The 21,197-nt window shown below is 34.6% G+C and overlaps 1 protein-coding gene across 3 annotated transcripts in view; it reads right to left on the reverse strand.

Moving 5' to 3' along the window:
* The window catches only part of EFEMP1 (EGF containing fibulin extracellular matrix protein 1), a 71,114-nt gene that overhangs the window by 10,207 nt on the left and 39,710 nt on the right, over nt 1-21,197 (reverse strand). For all 3 annotated transcript variants that reach the window (XM_051975312.1, XM_051975311.1, XM_051975313.1), the window contains 4 exons: nt 8,527-8,649; nt 4,923-5,042; nt 3,822-3,941; nt 1,313-1,432 (listed from right to left, as the gene is read on the reverse strand). In XM_051975312.1, coding sequence (XP_051831272.1) covers nt 1,313-1,432; nt 3,822-3,941; nt 4,923-5,042; nt 8,527-8,649 — 483 coding nt within the window. The remainder of the gene's footprint in view (nt 1-1,312; nt 1,433-3,821; nt 3,942-4,922; nt 5,043-8,526; nt 8,650-21,197) is intronic.

Here is a 21,197-nt window from a genome sequence, read left to right on the forward strand (position 1 = left end):
CCTTTATTAAGTACTTATGTGTGATGGGCACTGTTCTGTAAGGGTTGAAACTCTTGAGTCGATGCACTGAGGTCTGTTGGAGCACTTAAGGCTAATTACCAATTGGACAACACTCTATAAGCATATGCTTGGAAAATGGCCCTTCCCACTATCCCACTGGCTTGATAATTGGTGTATACAGAGAATTGTAGGAGGGATTAGAGGTGTGGAGTAAGACTAGCAAGTAAGAAGAAGGAAGGTCGTGGAGATTCTGCTTCCATTCAATTCACTCCTACCTCTAAAGACCAAGAATAAAGACTAAGGACTTTTGCTTATGCTGACTAGGGCTGATTCTAAGGTATCCAAGGTGCTAACATGGTCATCACACTGTTCTAAGCCTGAAGGCAAAAATATAACCCTCAAAGACTCTACAATGATGAAGGAGACAAGGTATGAATAAGCAAGTACATGTAAGATAACTGATTTCATCCAAATCTTGCTTTCAAGAAAGCATCCATATCACTTATTAATGCCTAAGTATGCATTTAGTATATGCATTTTGAGTAGATGACCTTATTTTCATATTAGTGGAATTTTTTCTTCCATTAATAGAAATTTATACTTTATAGAATAGTGAGAGAAACATATTTTTTAGCCCAAAGATTTTTTTTCCTGAATCCTTGAAGTTAAACTACTTAGCTGGTTTCTTATTGCTTGTAGGCATAAAATTTACAATATCCTTATTCTTAAGTATAAGAAACAGAGATTGAGGTTAATAGCATTTTTTCCTTCCCCAAGAATACAAGTTGTGTCCAGGTAGATAGCAAGTGCTATGATAAAAGAAGTCCTAATTTCCTGGAACATAAGTGATTTTCTAATTTAAAACTTTGGTATCCTTAAAACAGCTTATTTATATAAAGAACCTAAATAATTTATCTGAAGATTGGATACTAAGAAAATCAAGTTCATAATAGAACTTTCTTTTCCTGGGATGTTGAAAAATTATTGATCTTGTATATATAACAAAGTTTTATAATGCTAGGATTTGTATTTCATAAAAATTCCATCCATAAAAAGCTAAAAAATGAGTTAAAAAAGGCTCCAAAATCTCAAGAAAAGTTAATGTTTTAATTCATTTGTATATTTAGACAAGAAGCTTTTAATCTGATACTTTTCTTGTTAAATAAAGGAAGAAAGAGCTTGAAATGTGACACTAGTTAGTGAAATGAAGGTCGGCACTAGAAGATTCAATAATTTTTTCTTTAATTTCCCCCCATGTGAAATTCCCAGCTAATGCCAAATAGTTTAAAAGTACTGAAATAAGGAAACTTACCTTGACAGGTTCTGCTCCCAATGACCTGATATCCTTCAGGACACACACAGGAGAATTTTCCCGGTTCATTGACACATTGATATTGACATAGGTAGCTTGAAGTTCTGCATTCATCAATATCTATAGATGAGAACAATAACTAATTCCATTCAATGAATTTACTATAACCAATCAAAGTAGCCAAGCATTGTGTTAGGTGATGGTGATATAAATACAAGAAGTAAAATAATTCCTCCTCTCAAGAGCTTACATTCTAATGTGAAAGCAGGGAAAGAGTTCCCTATCACTTGAATGTGTTCAGAGACAATTTGTTGGAAATGTAAGAGATTCATATTATCATATGGATGATAGACTAGTGATAATGAAAGTTAACATTTATATAATACTTAACTATGGTTTATGTAAGGTTTTATAGTTTTTGTTTTATTGGATCCTCACAATTCTGAGATGTAAGCGCTATTATTATCACCATTTTACTTTTGAGAAAACTGAGGGAAAACAGAGGTTGAGTCATTTGCCTCAGAGATAATTTCTGAGACTGGATTTGGACTCCAATCTTCCTGACTCTAAGCTTGGTCCTTGATCTTTTTTTTGCGACCTATCCATTCCTAGATGGTCTCTGAAGTCCCTAAAATTATATGATTCTATTTAAAAAATAAATATGTATAACAAGAATACAATTCTAATATTTATGAAGTGCTTGGTGAATACAGGATACTGTGTTTCTTGTTGAGAGAGAAACAAAATTTTGATAAGACACACTGTTGCTCTCATGTAGCTTACAGTCTATAAGAGGAGTAAGATAAAGTCAAGAGACTTATATTGGGTATTATTTCATCATATTTTACAGATGTATTTCAAGATGAGCAACAGAATGAAAACAAACATATAACACTGTAATAAACAAAGAGAATTATGAGAAGTAAAAGTAAGTTTTAGCAAAAGCTAACTATATTAGGTACTCTTCAGAGCACAAAGTGAATTGAATGGAATCTTTTTTGAAGGTTGGGGGATTTCTAATACAGACTGAATGAGCTAGTTAATAAAGTTACAACTATCTCTCTTGTTGTTGAGTAGGCAGTCCTAAAAGCATACTATAAAAATTAAATTTCTCAGAAAGTGAGTGAATTTGTCATAAAGATGATCTGAGGACTGAATAAAAAAAGTCCTAGTGCTGGCAGGGAGGGAAGGCCTGGCAGGCTTTGGGAAATGGCATGCTCCAGCCTGGAGGCAAGGAGTGCTTTGCATTTCTTTGTGGTGATATCCCTCTCATTTGTTTCGATGGGGCAATGACAAGTTCCAGGGAGCAACTCTTTTTTAGTCTGAAGTACAGTAGTCGTGATGTGGGGTTTGCAGGGTGGGGTATGACCCTTATGGCCCCAAGTGAAACTTGGAGGATCCTTTGGGTGGAAAGGGAAATGAAATGTGGATGATATCACCCTCAGGAAAATCTCATGCCTTTCGAATTATACTTGTGGGACTCTGCACATGCATGCTTTTCAAGGGACGAGCTACTTTTCCTTCCCATATCAACTAAGTAACAAAGAAACAAGTCTCAGTTCAGTGCATCTGTGACTCTAGATTATATAAGATTCTATCTTTGGAAACAGGAGATCACATAGTCCTACTTCTTCCTTTTACAAATAAGGAAACTGAGTCATCAAGCAGTTAAGTCACTAAGATAATGAAAAGTGTTCTTGAATTCGAGTGCTAAGTTCTGAATTTGAATCCTTCCACTCATTTCCTGTATGTTCTGGGACAAATTGCTTCACTTCTCTGAACCTTTTTCCTCATCTGAAAAATGAGGGGACTAGTCTGGATAGACCATGTCTAAGACTATGGCATTGTGACACAGGTAGTAAGTAATAGAATTGGGAACAGAACTTTCTGAATCCAATGTTCTCTTTCATTTGTAGGAAATGAGACTCAAGAGTTGAAGTGACTTGATCATAGTCATATCACTGCATAAGTGATGGCAGGGATCTAGTACCTGAGTATCTATGGCACATTCTTCTCTTAAGAACGTTAAATGACCTATTTATTATCTATCATAATGCTATATTTATTTTGGTTTCTTCCCATTGACAACTCATACTACAAATCTGATTTTATTGGTTTTATTTAATCGGTTATTCAGTCTGACTTTTCATGGCCCCATTTGGGATTTTTCTTGGCAAAGATACTATACAGGCTTGCCATTTCTTTCTCCAGCTCATTTTACCGATGAGGAAACTGAGGTGAATAGGGTTAAGTGATTTGCCCCAGCTACTGAGTGTCTGAGGCCAAATTTGAACTCAGGAAAATGAATCTTCCTGACCTCAGGTCTGATGCTTTATCCAGTTGCACCATGTAGCTGTTCCACTTTAATAGATGTACTATATTAATTGGAATTCAAAGTTGAATTTCTCTGAGCAGAAATTCATTCCACAAAAGGTAAAGGACACTTCCCCACTCCCGGCCACCCCACCTTTGTACTATTCACATTGCACCGATTTGAAAAATAACTCACCTTCACAGTTGAGTCTGTCACTGCTTAACTCATATCCCTGGTTACACTGACAGATGAATGAACCAAGGATATTGTAGCACTGCTGAGCACATTGATTGCTGGCATCACATTCATTGATATCTGAAAGACAGGTTTCATATCTTTAAACATATTTTCTTTCTTTGTACCAGTTGCATCAGCTGATGACAAGTGGTTGATTTCCCTAGCTGAATCTTTTGCCCTGCAGAAGCTCATTGGAGAACATCAAGTTATTTTTCATAGTCACTGGAACAATTTCAGATCACTTCTTTACATTTCTTTTTAGAAACATTGCAATCATTTTTCGAGGAATGACAGCTATTCTAACGTGTGATGAACTTTTCCAAAAACAATTTAGTGCTGCTATTAAACTGTACATTCCAGCATCTTTCTTTTTTTCAGGTACAAAATGCCAAGTCTATAAATAATTGATATAAGAAACACACACTGATATGGTCTCTCAGCATGCTGTGGTGAAGATTTATCTGTGCTATTTATTACTTTTTAAATAGGTTCTGTTAAATTCCATTACAATTATAACATGGGCCTTTGAGACTCATACAGAGTTTTGCAATGCTCTGAGGCACTGAAAATATTGTGAAAAGGCATTTTTCCTGTGCTAGATTCTTTCCATGTCATGCCAATCTGAAAACTGTGTGCCGTGACAGTGCATTCTGAAAAGAGAGAAGCAGCATGTGAGAATTGGAGGTGCTGTCAGTGGAAAGTTTATGTACATGAACTTGCAATAACCCCCTATCCCTTTGGCACCTCCAACCCTTATTTCACATGCTATTGACTAATTGGTGTGTGTACATCAACTGTTCTGTAGTGTTTTTTAAATGCATACACAGAGGAGAAATAAAACTGAGAGTAAAAAATTTTCCATTCACATCTTGATATGTTTTGGAAAACAGATTGGTTATTGTCTTTTTCAGTTTGGGGATTGCTTAAGGGATCCTGATGAAAACTAGTTCACAAAAAATCCATCAAACTGGAAATAACCATGTTATGATAGAAGATTTGCTTTTTTTTTTTTGAGACCTCATTAAGCTAAGGGGGTTATTTCTTCATGAAAAGGCTTACCTACACAGGTGTAGTTGTTTGCTGCCAACTGAAATCCAGCACTGCACTGACAATAAAAGGAACCTGGTGTGTTCACACATCTTTGCTGACAGTAAGGAGGGATGCTGCATTCATCTATATCTATAATATCACAGGACAAAATATTATTATTTATTCATTTTCCAATAGTTTGTGTTTATGCCCCCAGATTAGAAGAATGAATACAAATAAATCTTAAGAAGAAGTGGAAATTCAAAAATATTTTTTTTCCTATACCTGATACTTTGGGGATATATAACAATACCTTGAATACTCTTTGGTTTAAATCTCACCATAATGTTAGGAAGATGGGAAGTCTTTCCCTTTATTCATCACAAACTTCTAAGAAGAGTGATGAATTGTTTATTCAAATCAGTTATAAGCAATATTGTATGTGTGAATAAAATTTAAAGAGGATTCAGCGATTACTTTCAAATATTAGTGTGTCATTTAAGGGGTGATATCTCTACAACATGTAACACATGAGTAAAGTAAACCAGAATTCAAATTTCTAGGTGATATCATTGGAAAAATTCCAGGTCCAAGGGCCCAGAACCCTAAGTTTTAGATCCATCAATGATTTTTTGGGAAGTCACTTAGCCTTTCAGTGTCTATTTTCTTATTCTGTAAAAGGGAACTGATATAATCATGTTTTACAAAAGTATCACTCCATCCCCTCCCTCCTATGTCAGAAAATTATTCCTCCTCTTAGCTAATGCTAATAACTTTATCTCTTACAATCTTTTAAGAACTTTGGTCCAGAAATCCTTTCTCTCACACACTCTTCAAACTAATTTTCTTACATATTCAGATCTTCCCAATTCTTAAAAAAACCCATTCTTTGATCTTTATACACTATCTAGCTATCATCCCATTTCTCTTTGTTTTGAACAATTAAAATCCTTCATAAAGTCACCTAAATTGCTACTTTTATTGCTTCTCTATGTACTCTTACCTCAAAAACCTCTTGATAATTGGCTTTTGCTGCCACACTCAGCCACTTAATTTTCTTTTGAGGTGGCATGATGAATGGAATATTGGGACCTGGGTTCAAATACTCCTTCAGATACTAGCTCTATCATCCTAAGGAAGTCACTTAAGTTCTTTTGACTTCAGATCTCTTATGGTAAAATGGGGATAATCATAGCACTTCCCTTCAAAGGCTTTTCTGGGGAGCAAATGAGATAATACAGAAAATATTGTTGCAAACCTTAAAAGATTAGCTATTATTATTTCTTAGATTACCAATAAAAATAACCAAGTCCAATGAGAACTTTTAAAAAGTCCTCATTCCTTTTGATTTCTATAGCATTTGATTTTTCATACCTTCCCCTTCCCCTCAAACTCCAAATACTTCTAGAAATTTTCTCTTCCCTGGGCTTCTAAGATACAGGTTTCTCTGGTTCTTCTACCACTGTTCTTTCCTTGTTTCTTTAGCTGTCTCCCCTTCCTCATCTTGATCTCTTTAGATGGGTAGTTTTCAAATTCTATTTTTGGACTCTTTTTATTTCTATAATCTCTCATCCACTTCTCTGCTTATCACCTTTATATTGATGATGCTGAAATATGAACTTTCAGCCAAGATCTGTTTACCGAGTTCCACATTTTCAGTTTTGAATGCATTTTTAGCATCTCAATTTTAAGTATTCAGATCTAAATTTCCAAACTTTCTCTCTCAACCTGCCTTTTCTTCTGCATTCATTAAAGTCAGTGGCATCAATATTTATAAGCTGTCTCTTGGCACTCTCTTCAACTTTCTCTTCCTGTAACCCACCCCTCATCCTCTTTTAGCCAATAAATAATCTAAGTCCTATTGATTTTATCTCTGCAATATCTCTCTACTTTTAGTGCTATACTATCTACTCATTACTACTTGCCTAGATTACTGAAGTACCCTCCCAACAATTCTTCCTGCTGCCATTCCTCTTTTCTCAAGTCAATCTATTTCCATCACTGCCTGATTAATTTTCCTTATTAAATCTGGTCAGTCCATTCCTTTTGGCAGAACACTGCAAAGGCTTTCAACTACCTACTGAGGAAAGTTAAGCTTTTTTGTTTGTCATACAAGGTCACCTACAATCTGGTATCACTCTATATTTATCTTTTGTAATCACCTTCCATGTATTATATTTCTTAGCCAAACTGCTCTACTGCCTTTCCTTATAGTTATTTTCAAGGTTGTTTGTCCTTGACAATGGTGTTCCCCACACATGAAACCCCTTCTTTGAATTCTACCCATTACTTAAAAGTCTAACTCAAATGCCCCCTTATGTATACCTTTAAATCCTAGATTTAAAAATGCAAGGGACTCCAGAAATCATCTAGGCAAACCTCCTTATTTTAGTCCAGAAGAGGGTTAAGTGACTTGCTCACAGTGTCACAAGCATTGACCCAGGCCTCCTGATTCTAAAGGCAGGTTACTTTCCATTCTCCAATGAAAAACATCATGGTTCTTTTGTAATTTATACATTTGATTATATCATGTAGCCTTACTAGATTGCCAGTTACTCAGTGTTATGGATCATGTCTTCTCCAAACATTATATATACCTAAGATACTAAGCATAGTGCTCTGGATCTAGTAAGTATTTAATGGTATTTCCTCATATGTAAATTTACACTGAAGCAACACAGAGAAAGGCTAATATTTTCAGTTAATATCTAATTAATTTGGAATTGTGTTATATATTGAATTTTTATGTTTTTGATACTACTATGTGTTAGAGCTATCTGATGATAAAAGATATTTATACTGAGATGCTTTAAGTAATTAATCTTCAAAATGAACTTGAGTGATCTGAACTGGAATCTTTTACACAAGCCTGTAAAGTTTTGGAATTCCATCCTATTGTAAAGGTTTTAGATGAATATTTAACTTTCAGAGTTATTTGCTATTAAATTGTATTTGTTATGTTGTGATTCCATGTGCATATATTTTTGCATATTTTGTGTGCATTTAACAGATATTTGTCAGGTCAGTCAATTAGCATTTATTAAACATTTACTCTGGACCAAAAACAGCTAAGTGCTATGATACAAAGAAAGATAAAACATAGTCCCTGCCCTCAAGTAGTTTATAGTCTCTTCTTGCTCTACTGTCAATATTTATTCTGTCTTTGAAAATATTTATTTTGCTTTTGAAAAGACTTTGAGTGTGATTTTCTATTTTTTCTTCAGCACTAAAGATTTTTCTATGTCCTTCGTATCCAATAAACTGCCACTTGACAAAGAAAGAGTTGAGCAAAAGCTAAGTCCCTGCTGATTTTTTTAGACTGTTTTTTTCTAACCCTAAGGCTTAGTCAGTAAAGTCAAAGACTAAAGCCTAACAATGGCCAGGCACTTTCTATAGTGCTCAAGTCCAGGCTGATGACAGGAGAGTAGGTAGCATTTGTCAGATACTTAATATAATTTTTGGTATATAGTTAGGTATTTAATAAAGGCTTTTGCTCTTCCCTTTTCCTCTCTTCTTCCCCCACAGTTAGCTACCATCTTTTAGGAATATGGAGATGGTTTATCATAAGAGCCTATACACTTAAAAATGCGATGTCATCTAGAACCAGCAATGCTTTATTCCCCAGAGTACTTACCAACACACTGATCTCCCCGCTTTTGATAACCAGGGCGACACTGGCAGCTGAAAGATCCTCTTAAATTGATACAGACTTGATCTGCTCTGCAGTTATGAGTCCCTGTAGTGCATTCATCGATGTCTTTCAAAAACAAATAAGACACAAAGAAATAGTTTTAGCCTGTTGTGAAAGATTGCTGTTTCTATCTTTTGGTCTTGAAATTTTCTGTTTCCATTTTATCCAGAAGACATTACTACAAAGAGTGGATAAAGAGCTCCAATTCATTGGGTGGATCTTTCTTAAAGGACTTAAGGAAAGACAGGGATAAGTAATGAACAGCATGAGAAAACTTGGAAGGACTGCAATATGCATTGATGGAAAGAATATCCCCAATGATGAAGTCAAATGATGAGGACATGACTTCTGTAAGTAGCCCTTTTAATCAAATTCTATGGAACACTATCAATATTCAAATTTTTTTAAACCAGTTTGTTTCTTGACCTACAAATGCTATTGTTTTTACAGACTTTATAATTTGAATAAAAAAAAAAACCACTGCAAATTTCAAAATGAATTGAAACACATTTGACATATTCTAATGGGGTACAACAGAGTACTATAATTTAAAATGCTTAATTTTTCAAAACTTCCTGGTTTTTCTGACAGAATAATTTAAAATGTCAGATTATATATTCCTCCTTCCCTTTCTAAAAAGTATATATGTGTGAAAATCTCATATTAGATTTGTTACAAGAGAAAAGGACAGTTTTTTTTTTTAAACCAGCTCTAACACACGAAGTCACTTGAAAGAATTTTAATTTGAGCTTAATGTGTGATTTTGTGTGTTTCTGGATATATGCATAGGTGTATATATATATATATATCACATGCACAAATATATATATAATATAGACAATATTAGTAATTTATACAATTTAATTTCTATTTCCTTTGCCATGTCTTTAATGATCCTTATTTTAAAATTGTAAATGAAAGGATTATGCAATCTTTCAGCAATTGGAGATGGTAAACTGCAGCAACAAATTCCTCAAAACTTGTGATTTCTGGTCAACAAATTTCTTAGCTGTACTGGCTGTTCATACAAACATTGGGGATTTCAGAACATCACGGTGGCAGACCCCGGGTGGTGCTTTGGAAAAAATGATGAACTTTTTAATGTACTAAATGGAAATGATTTTGACCAAAAGATTCAGTAGAAAATAGATCACTGACAATGTGAATTAATTCTCAATGCTTGTCTCTCCCCAAACTCATAGAAAGTACACAGATATTTTAAGAACACATCTCCAAATCTGGCAGGTTTAATTATGGTTCAGTATTTGTTATAGACTTGTCTTTTACATGTCTATGTGGATTACTAAAGCATAATATCTTCTTGAGTTGCCCTATTCTGCCAGTGGAGCAGTTTGAGTTCAGGCAGAGGGTAGGATTTCAGACATCAGTTCAAACTGACTGGACATTGAAATGAGATGACAGATTCTTTCCCTGAGGAAGAGGGAGGGGTGGGTGCTAATAGACAAGAGTAGACATCCACCTGTTTCATATCAACTCTCAAAAGATTAACTTTTAACCTTGCATTGAGCTTGTGAAAATGCCCTGTCAGATTCTTAATTTAATCAAAATTATACTGCTAGATAAATATGCTTGACAGATATATACCACTGTGACACCTATGGACACGTACTGACACATTCCTCTGAATGTGCTGTAAAATTCCTTGACTGTTCAATAGCCTCCTGAGAGGCAGTAATTACCAGTTATTTTCTTTCTATGGATTGTGCCAGAGGTGGAGCCTACCTCCCCTTGGAAATCTGTGCAATCTTTATGCCTTCTATTATATTCTCGTTTGCAGCTGATGAAAACATTCCTGTAGGGATTTCTTCAGTGCTTTATGACTCTCTCATGCAAAATGACTGAAGGATTCCTATTGTTTTAGGTCAAGAAACTTTGCCAGGACTTACAGTGATAACTGCCCTTAGAGATACTGAAATGCTAGATTCAGATATGGCAAGATTCCCCATTTAGCAAGTGCTGGCTGTCAATTATGGATTTGTGTTTGTATTGCTCCATTTTCTAAGGAAACCTCATAAATGACTGATACTTTTCCAAGACTTTTCTATTCATAATGTCTCCACCCCATTCACATTTTGAATAGTTTGGGACTCCCATATATCGTCTTTTATTTTGTATTCCAAAATTTTCTTTGATAAAACTGGTTGATATTTTGAGATTTCTTGTGAGATAAGCTTAGAATTAATTAGCTTTCATAAATAAATTCAGTGTTGCCTAAACTTTTGACTTCTTGAATATCATAGCCATTCAACTCTAGGAAAGTTTATTCAGTAGGGAAGGATTTGATATTAAATAAACACGACTACAATTAACTGAACTAGTGCTGTTAACTACATGTGTCCCTTAGAATTTGATAAAGCATATATCTTCATTTACTCCTTCCTTTTCTCCCTAATCTCATAATACATCAGAAACATGAAGATCCATGAGGGTGTTTCATTTTGTTTTTGCATTCTCAGTGTAGTGATATCCAATGTAATCAGTATTTTATATTGTATAGGCAGTAATTCCAGAGAAGTTACTTGAAGGTTTAGGAAGGAGCTTTAAACAATGTCTTGCTCTCAGCAAACAAACTAATTATTCAGAAAGATTAAAGCTAATTTGTGAAATTATACATCAAAGTTAAATTGTGAAAAAAAATCCTTTGTCACTTTAAAAGAAGGATGTGTGGAATACAATAGTAGCATCAAATTTAAAAAGAAATCAGGGTCACCAAACTATACGGTATATAAGAATCCCGAACGGGTTGCATATTGATTTAGAAATCATTATATTTTTTTTTCAAAATTAATACATCAACATATTAAAATTAGGTAAGGATTATGTTTTGGTCTGCCTCAGGCCACACTAGGGAGTATTATGGGCTGCATGCAACTCATGGGCTAAGGAGTCTCTCTGATATTAATAGTATTGTTTCTACATACTTCTAAACATACACTTCTAAACATTTATTGTGGACCATGGGTACTAGGTGTAAGGGGCATCAATGAATCATTTATTCTGTCAATTCTTTCTTCTACTTTTTATTGCCTTGGTTCATACTGTTTACCCAAACCCAAATGTCCTTATTTATTCTCATGGCTTATTTAAATATTTATATGTTGGGTATAGCCCTCAACTCACAGGTTGAGTTCCTGAAAGAATAGTTACACATATTCAATGTACTCAGTCTTTATTCCTAAATCTTCACCAATATGTTTACTTTAATAGTTGAAGGATGCAATAAATTCAAAGTAAAGGTATTTACTGAAAAATTAGGGCAAGAAAAGGAGAAACAAATCATCTCTCCCCATGTGGGGTGTCTTCTCCCACAAATATACTCAAGAGGAGTTCAGAGAATGGACACACATAAAGGTTATATAAAGGAATAGAAAGGTGGCATGTATGGTCAATATGAAGGGTGGCAACTCTTAGATCTTATGCAATGAAAACTCTGACTTTTCAATGCTTCTTGTGACCTTGGTCTCCAGTACATGCTGCTGTATTGAGTGCTGCCAGACATTTTGGTATCGGACATTGCAGGATGTTGCCTTGTTGGACGCTGCCAGATGCTTCTTTGCTATGGCTTCCACTGCTTCCAACATCTGGATAAGTTGAAAATTTTGGGTAGCTTACTGTGATGCTCTTTTAGAAAGAGCAGGAACTTGCATCTGGCTTTGTGTTTGAATCAGAACAATGCCCTGGACCAAATAGATTGTCGTTTTTCTTTGAGGAGCACAATGCTCCCCTCTCTTTAGAAGATACAGGGCCCAAGTTTAGAAGTTCTTGAACTTGGAATGATTTAAGAAATAACTCTCAAAGTTGGTACTGTCTTGCAGGTAGCATAGAAAAATGAATAGAGTGCCGGACTTGGAGTCATGAGAGTTCAAATTCAATCTCAGACACTTACTATCTGGTTGCTTTTTTGAAAGTCACTTTAGTTTTTTCAGTTTCCTCATCTAGAAAATGAGGGGGCTAGAGTCAGTGACCTCTGATACCTCTACCAGCTCTAAATGTGTATGATCTTATAATCAGATGATTAATCATAAATTTTGAGGAGGTATAGAATAAAAAGTATAATTAGAAGTGGGTTGGATTAACCATGAAAGGTTTCTTGAAGAGTTCAATTTTGGATTGGATTCTGAAGGTTTGGTTTGTTATAGAAGAATAGAAAGGAGATTCCCAGGCAAAGGGAATAGTATACACAGAACTGAGGGCCAAGAATAAATAGGTTGTCTATGGAGAATGGTAATTAAATTGAGCAAGCTGAAACAAATAATTCATGTAAAGAAGGAATCAAGGTAAGTGGTAGAAGGCTTAGAAGGCCAAGCTAAGGGCTATGACTTGTATACATAATATAGGAGAAAAACTAAAATTAGCTACAAATAATGCCACTTTGTAAAATGTTATAAAATGTCAAGCTACATTTTCTTGTTATTCTAAATACAGCTAGAGGTAATAGCTAGCAATTCCCTCATTTTCCAAAAATGTGGCAAACCTCTCTTTTCTCATCTCCTCTTGACCCTTGTGCCTTTCATTTCTAAATTATTTCCTGTTTATCTTGTAGGTATATGGCCGTTTGTATGTCTGTTTGCATATTGTCCTTCCCAAAGTGAACTCCTTGAGAGTAAGGGCTATCTTGCCTTTCTTTGTGTCTCCGTGCTTAGCATGATTCCTGATACCTAGTAGGTGCTTAATAAATGCTTATTGACTATTTCATGGCATTACATATTTTGATTTCTTTCAGAGTTTAATGGGGACAATCGTATCCCCATTTTACTTATGCCCATTCAGTCCTTGCTTAGTTTCTCATTTTCTAAACTATGAGTTTGGCAAATTTTCCTCATTCTGTGACTCATATTTCCCAAACCCCTGACTCATGCTGCTTGCTCTCTGTCTTATGCAACATTTTAATCTCTGCAATGTTCTTTCCACAACTTGATAACTTTGCACTGCACATGGGCATTTCAGTGAGTTCTCAGCAGTGCAAGAATTAACTTCACTCAAAACATTTCTGTAAAGCTTCCCTGAGGGCCTTTTTTGATTTATGAAGATCCTCAGTGTTGAATCTGTATTAAAATGAAATAATTCATGATCATTTTTTTTGAGAGGCTTCAGAACAAAGGTAAAATTAGTACTGGAAACAGGGGACTTGAATTCTTTCTGGCTTGGCTTCTCATTTTGTAGCTTTTGGCAGAGATTCCAATATTTTTTCCTCTCTCTCTCCCTATCTATAAAGTAGACATAATGTTTACTCCAGCCCCTTTCATGATGATCATGGAAAGATTAAAGAAAAAACTACCATTTTCCAGGAGGACAAAGACCATATCTTTGGCATATGCTGAGTTGGGGTATATAGTATCTGGAACAATGGTTTGTTTTTGTTTTTACAATTTTTATTTAAAAGAGACTTTTTTCCTGAAATACCAGCAGGGAAAATGCCAGGTGTTTCTTGATTTGTATGTATTCAAAAACTTTAGTTTTTGCTTGGTTTCCAGTTAGGGCCTTTTCACATTGAGAATAAATGAGAGAAAATGGCAGGAAGGATTTATATTTGATATAAATAACAATTGTTCAGCTGTCTGATGAGTATCAGACACAAGTCTTTCAGTCATTCCTTCCTTATAATATTTTGAGATTTGGATATATGCCAATCTGTCTGGGATTGTTTAGGCATAGCTCTCTCCTGAGGGAGAAAGGGCTGAATTAGTTTGACCTCTAGGGCAGTGGTGTCAAACTCAAATAGAAATGGAGGCTGTGTTCTGTGTCAATGGAAGAAATATGCAGACTGACAGAATCCCAGATAACTGGATATCAACGGTTCTTATTCTCTGAAATTTATTATAAGTTTATTGATTATTGGGATTATAGATATCATGAAGCTTTTCTGGTATCACCACACACTTCCTAGGATGATAACCCGATATATAAGAGATACTATATGAATATTATTGAACAATTGAATGAAAGGAAGACCTCAGAGCTGCCTAATATCATCTCATGTTCATGGAGCTTCCTTGAGATGCATTTTTAGAAGATGAATTTGGGGAATATCTAGCTTTCTTGCATTGATAAATCTTTCTTTCCTCACTTACATAAGCTCTGGCTTCATTATCTACCTATCCTTAAAAGTCTACTTCTTGCCTAATGCTGTTTTGAATTTATTTGATTTGTTTTCACAGATGTGTTGGCTTCTTTCCAAATATTCAAAGTATTTTAACTTTTTATTTTCTAATTAAGAACTCTCAGTTTAATCTGATTTTTGCAACAGCCATTTCATTATTACGATTCTTTAATGTCTCTCTAAATAGTCATGATTCTTAAATATAGTTAGATAACACAAAAACTCTATATAAAAGAGGCAGTTTAGATATCAGCAGGTAGAGCTGTTAAGAAGACTTAAGTTAAAATCCAGCCCAAGACAGTTACTTGCTGTGTGACCCTGGCTGGGCAAGTCGCTGAAAATATTTACCTCAGTTTCTTCAGCTGTTTAAAAAAATACATATAATAATAGTACCCACAGGGTTGCTGTGAGGATCAAATGAGATAATATCTGTAAAGTACTTGGCATAGTGCCTGGCACATAGTAGGTGCTTGATGAATATTTATTCTCTTTCTATAGAGCATACAGTATAATATATTAATAAACTTCTGTTAATTAAAAAAATCATTTTCAAGATTCTTTAAAAAGTGAATACTTTAAATAAACTTAAATGTGTAATTCCTTTTCCATAACAATTTGATATCAAATCAACAATTCAACAAGCATTTAAGTACCAATGTGCTAGGCACTGATATAATACAAAGGAAATATTTTTAAAGAGCTTGCTATTCAAATTGAAACTCAACAAATCTTTACTAGTTTGTAGTCTGTCTCATTATATAGTAATAGCACATCTAACTGGAATATAATTGGAAACTATTAGGTAAACAAAAGAATATTTACAAATAAAAAATGGAGATCAAATGGGATAGAATTGATGTACCTTACTCAAAACAGAACCTATTATGTCCTTACTCAGAAACTATTTACTCTTTTATTATATAGAGTAAATAGTTTATATTTATATATATAAAAGAGTAGAGTAAATATATATATATATATATTTATATCTTTCTAATGAGTGTGTCAATCTGATTTTAAGGCCCACAAAACTTAGAAATAGCAAAATTGACAGGGGAAATAGATGTTATAGGTATGCTTTCAAGTAATAAGAGCTGACAGCAAGAGGAGAAAAAGAAAAACTATAAAGAGAAGACACAAGAATTCAAAATACATGGCAATCTAGCCTGTTTACTGTAGGAACAAACAACCTTATGTAACCAGAAGACCTAAAAAAGGCAGTACTGTATTACAGTCATATAATAACGATATTCATAATGATGACTATGAGTCATCAAGAAAAGATTTAATTATGTTCAATACACACTTAAGAAGGGTTAATTGAATATGGTGTATTTCAAAAATGCATTTACAGAATGGTGAAAGTAAAATAAGGTTTGGTACTTCATGGGGATAAACCTTGAATAGTCTGGAAAACTTTACAATAAGAACAACCCACTCCTTGAGGATTCCAAAGAAAATGTATTGCTCTTCTCATTTGTCTTATTTTTCCTTATGAAGGTTGTTACTTTGTAGTTTTTTGGTTCCTCCCTTGATTCTTCCTTTCATATTAGAATAACATTCATAATGTTCCAAATTTTCTGGGTTCCCTCCCCAGTTCTCAGCCAATTATCAATGATTTCTGTCAAAGACTTTTTATTTTCCTTGCTTCTTCCTTCACAATACTGGGATCAAATTAATCTGGGCCTTGTGCCCAGTCCAAGTTAGCTTTTTCACCCTTTTGAAACAATAAGCTAGAATTTATTCATGTTAAACAGTCATGAGAGGGAAAGTGAATGTCAGTATTAAGTAAGAGAAGAAAACTATCTTTACTAATGTCCAACAAAAGGTTAATAGTTCCTGTTGCTTATCAGTGCTGCTAAAGAGATGGTAAATAATTCATTGTGCCCTAAATTAAAAACAAAAATCTTTCCCAAATTCAACAAATAGCACTCCAAAGTCCTTTCAGTGTTCCTGTTTTAAACAATGGGACTTAAGTCTTTGCACAAACTGCCAAGTCAACTGTCCTGGATTTCATAACGGAATAATATGCTGTCATTCATATGTAAAAATGATGCTACTGCATGTGTTTTCAGTTGCTTTTTCCAGTAACCCTCTCTTGACTTGTCTCCCCTGTGACTAGTGGCACACATCTGTGAAATGGTCAAATGAGGGTTAGAGGTGTGGTCTATGGCTGTGAAAGAGAGAAAAGTTAACTGGCTTATGTAGAAATTGATTCCATGACTCATCAGTATCATTCATTAAACACGTGAGCCAATTAGCCAGAGACTTTTAGAAGAGTGAGAAAAGAAACAAGGGCCCTTATTATAATTCTTTGGTTGCCTGCACACTACCAAAGTGAATACTTCTTGAAACAAGTTTTAGGGAATAGAGCACTACTTTGTAAAGAAATAAATTAGCTTCAGGAGTATATGCTGTCATTTTTATAAATAACCTATTATATCCATGTAGAACCCCCCTATTTCCCTTCCCATTTTATTCAGTTATTAGAATTCGGTTTTAACAAGGGTGAAAAAGATAACCCCTGAAATGAGAGATTTAAATTTGATACTTTGGAAGGTAGTAGGAAAAATAAACAATTCGCAACTACTTGGAGGAAAAGAATGTTCAATGAAGCAAACATATTCATGTTTGTGAAAATTAAATAGTGTTAGACCAAGTTAATCACTCCTGTTTTCATCACTGCATCAAATTCTAGAAGCTTTTGGCCAGACAATTAAATAGAAATATGCTACCTAATTTACTTATAGAAAACAGAATTGACCTTGGTAATTTTTCTCCAAATCTCTGTTGGTTTCCTAATATTTACCACACATTTGAGTCTGAGTGGTTGTTGCTTTTTGAGCTTCCTACCCATTCTGTTTATATTTTCCTGATTTTGTCAGCAATAGAAAGAATATCAGTGACAATCTCTATTGATGTATTGTTTCCTTCCTTGTATTTAAGTCAGAAGAGTGCCAATACTGGAAAGCTGTATCAAGACAAAAAGAGAGGCTTTGAGCATGGGGTCAGATAGACTCTCTGTTGGCTGTCCAAGGACATCTAGTTAAATTCACAGATGTTTCTTGCTAGATTAGTTGCAATATTAGTGATTAACATTTTTGGTCACAGCAACTCTCAAATACTTTCACGTCCTTGCAGAACGTTTTTGCTTTTTTTCCTTTGTATTCCTAGCCCTTAAAAACAGTGCCTGGCACCTAGAATCTATTTATTAAAATGTTTGTGGATTGATTGCAAACTGCATCATAGCAAAAATATCCATACTGGTGAAATAATAGATTCTTGAAATGTTAAAGTAGGGAAAACATCTGTTAAATGTGCTGATTCTGAGGTGGCATGTGATTATGGGATACATTGAAGCAAAAATGAACAATAATGAATTACTGGTATTTCTAAATTAGCTCTGTTATTCTGTTTTGGCAGTGTGAATGAATAAGTAGAAGCAAGGGATGAAGCAGGATGAGATTCCCAAGTTCTCAGTCTTCTTTGTATTGGTCCTATGCTCATTGTTTAAAGGAAGTTAGTATCAGTTTGTCTTATGTATATTCCTATGAGCATGCTTTACTTGTTTAATTCCATACATGCCAGCTCCTTGGAGGGCAGATATAATTGCCTCCTATCTGACATTTTCCTCTGAGAGAATTTTTTCTTTTCCTTAAAATTGTTCTTCTGAAGAAAGCTCTGGCTTTCCCCCTTCATTTCAACTTCCTTCTCTTGTGCAAATTTTCCCTGTGTAACCTGAGTTCTGATGGTTTAAGTTAATTTGTTAGACAAAGTATGGCTGGAAAAGATTTGATCTTCAGTGATCATGCAGGGTCCTCTAGTCAGATGAATGTGTAAGCCTAATCTGGACAATGATTGTTGAATGTATTTTTAAGTGCAATTTAATGAGGGAGAATTTACAATTCTCAATATGCTTTAAGGCTTTTCATATTTATTGATCAAGATATTTTAGGTAAACGATGATTTTGTGCCTGAGATCTTCATGCCATGAAGTCAAGTAGGAAATGACTCCATGCTTTGGTTCCATTTTGGAATCATGGTCATCATTTCTCTTGGGGTTTCTACATTTTTCAGTTCTATGTTTTGATGCTCCATCTATGATGATGATCCATGGTTCTCTGGTTATCTGAACACTACCAAAGTGTATACTTCTACTAATGCAAATTGCAAAATTTCACATTCTCCTCATTTAATGTGATTTTTGTTTATGTTTTCCTATAAATCCTCCATAGAGAATCCACTTAAGGCTTTCACTTTATTATGGTGTCCAAGTATACCAGCACCATGCCAGGAAACATAATCACTTCCATTTGAATTATCTTAGGAAGATTTTGAAGATTGCTTGGCAGGATAAGATACCAGACACTGAGGTCTTCTCTTGAACTAAATTACATAGCATTCAAACTCTACTGAAAGGAACACAACCCTGTTGGGCTAACCACATTGTTCGAATGCCAAATATATATTTGCCAAAAAGATTATTTTATGGAGAAATGCTGATTTAGTGATCTGAAAAAATGCTACAAGGACACTCTCAAGAACTTGTTTTCATGACACAGGAGAGACTGGTATAGGACTGCTCAACATGGCATGTCCTCATTAGAGAAGGTGCTGTGCTATATGAACAAAACTGATTTGAATTAGCTCAGAAGAAATGTGAGATTCATAAAGTTAGAAAATTCACACCAAATGTTCACATGGACTATTTGTGTTCGACCTGTGGCAGAGCATTCTGAGTTTGTATTGGTCTGATCAGTCAGACACACCGTAACTCGACTCTAACTTAGTGATGTCATTTTGGGTCTTTTTTGAGAACAAAGGACATCCACCACCATCATCAACCACTGTGATGATGATGCATATGACCATCTCCCACAGTGAAGCCATAGATGTATTCTTTCTTAAGTGGAGAAGTTGTGAAGGAAAAAGTAATCATTTTACTGATACTTAGTATTCCCTTAGTAGTATGTTTCCCCTGATATATTCTGTATTGAAAACTTGGGCTTGGACTCTTTCTATGAACTCCTTTAAAATTACCTACTCTCTTGGATTTATTTACCCTCTGAACTTTGGCTTGACCTGGCACAATATTCTATTTATTTTGTCAGAATACAACTTGAACCACAGCCTCCTTCTGGATATAAGGTCTCTTCCTTAGGCTCTTACCCAAATACACAAAAGAGCAATTCTGATTTTCTCAGTATAGAGAATTCAAGGTGGTAGGCAGTTTTTAGGCATCTCTAACCTTGTAGGTAAGTCCCAGGGAAGTGCCTGAGGTAGGATTTGCCCAGGATCATATGGAAGATATTTAGAAACAGAATTTAAATGAAGATCTTCCTAACACTAAACTTAGCACTCTATTTTCTCTTCCACCTTAGTCCACATTCATTGCTGTTGAATTGGTGTCTTAATCCTCTAGAATATGAAGTATCATGCTAGCCCTGGGGCTATCCATCTAAATCTCATTCTTGCTAGGTGACTTTTCAACCTATTTTTCCATATGATGTCTCTGAAGCTACTTTTCACATGTAGTCATTCTTAGTAACATGGTATAATTCCAACCACCAGAAGTCTCTCCATTGCCCTTTGGATTCCTGGACATTTTACATTTTTCATGATGTTGTATTATTCTCAGACATATAAGTGTAGTGTTCTAGTAAGAACACTGTCCTTCAGAGCCCTGACTTCTAACACAAGTCAGGTCACTACTTTGTGCTTAAATTTTCTCATATGCCAAGGAGATTATGATATATTACTATCTATCTTTTAGGGTTGTTGTGAAAAAAGTGTTTTATAAAATGTAGAAGACTATTACTTCCATTACTAGAAGTCAGAGAATATTAATGTTAAATGGAGTTTGAGACCATTAGAAGGCAAGGTTGTCCTCTTACTAATCAATTTCAATTTTATGTTACTATCAGATACTAATGATTGATGCCTTTGTATCTTATCATGTTAGAGGGGAAAAAAGCAAATGAACATTTATCAGATTTGCTACCATTTTGTGAAATAGTAGCATTGAAATAATTTTCTAAGTCTTTATACAAAATACCTAAAAGCAAGATGGGAAAAAGGGAAATGTTTGTTTAATGAAAATACTTAAGGAAGCTGAGTGTTTTTATTTCAAAAAGTTTCTCAGGAAGAAGCCACATTAAAAATATACTTCTGCTCTAAACATGCTTGTGACATTTACCTAAAGTTCCCAGAAGAAGTTATCTTTCTTAAATTCCGAATCCAGAGTAAAATGAAATTTTGGGTTTTTACTTTTAAAATTCCCTTTGCATTTAATTTGGGGAGCTAAGGCAAACAGGAATGATAAGGAGCTCCCTAATCAAAGGGGCAAAAAATAGTATAGAAATGATCTTTCTTTCTGAACTAAATAAATGACTAATTTCTTCAGGATTGCTGACTTGGTACAAGTGTGTTAGAAATAATTTTCTCTTTGAGAATTAACTGTGCAACTGTCAATCAGCAAGCATTGCTTTGATTG

Source organism: Antechinus flavipes, chromosome 2, assembly GCF_016432865.1.
Source record: "Antechinus flavipes isolate AdamAnt ecotype Samford, QLD, Australia chromosome 2, AdamAnt_v2, whole genome shotgun sequence".
In the NCBI taxonomy this organism is placed as follows: Eukaryota; Metazoa; Chordata; class Mammalia; order Dasyuromorphia; family Dasyuridae; genus Antechinus; species Antechinus flavipes.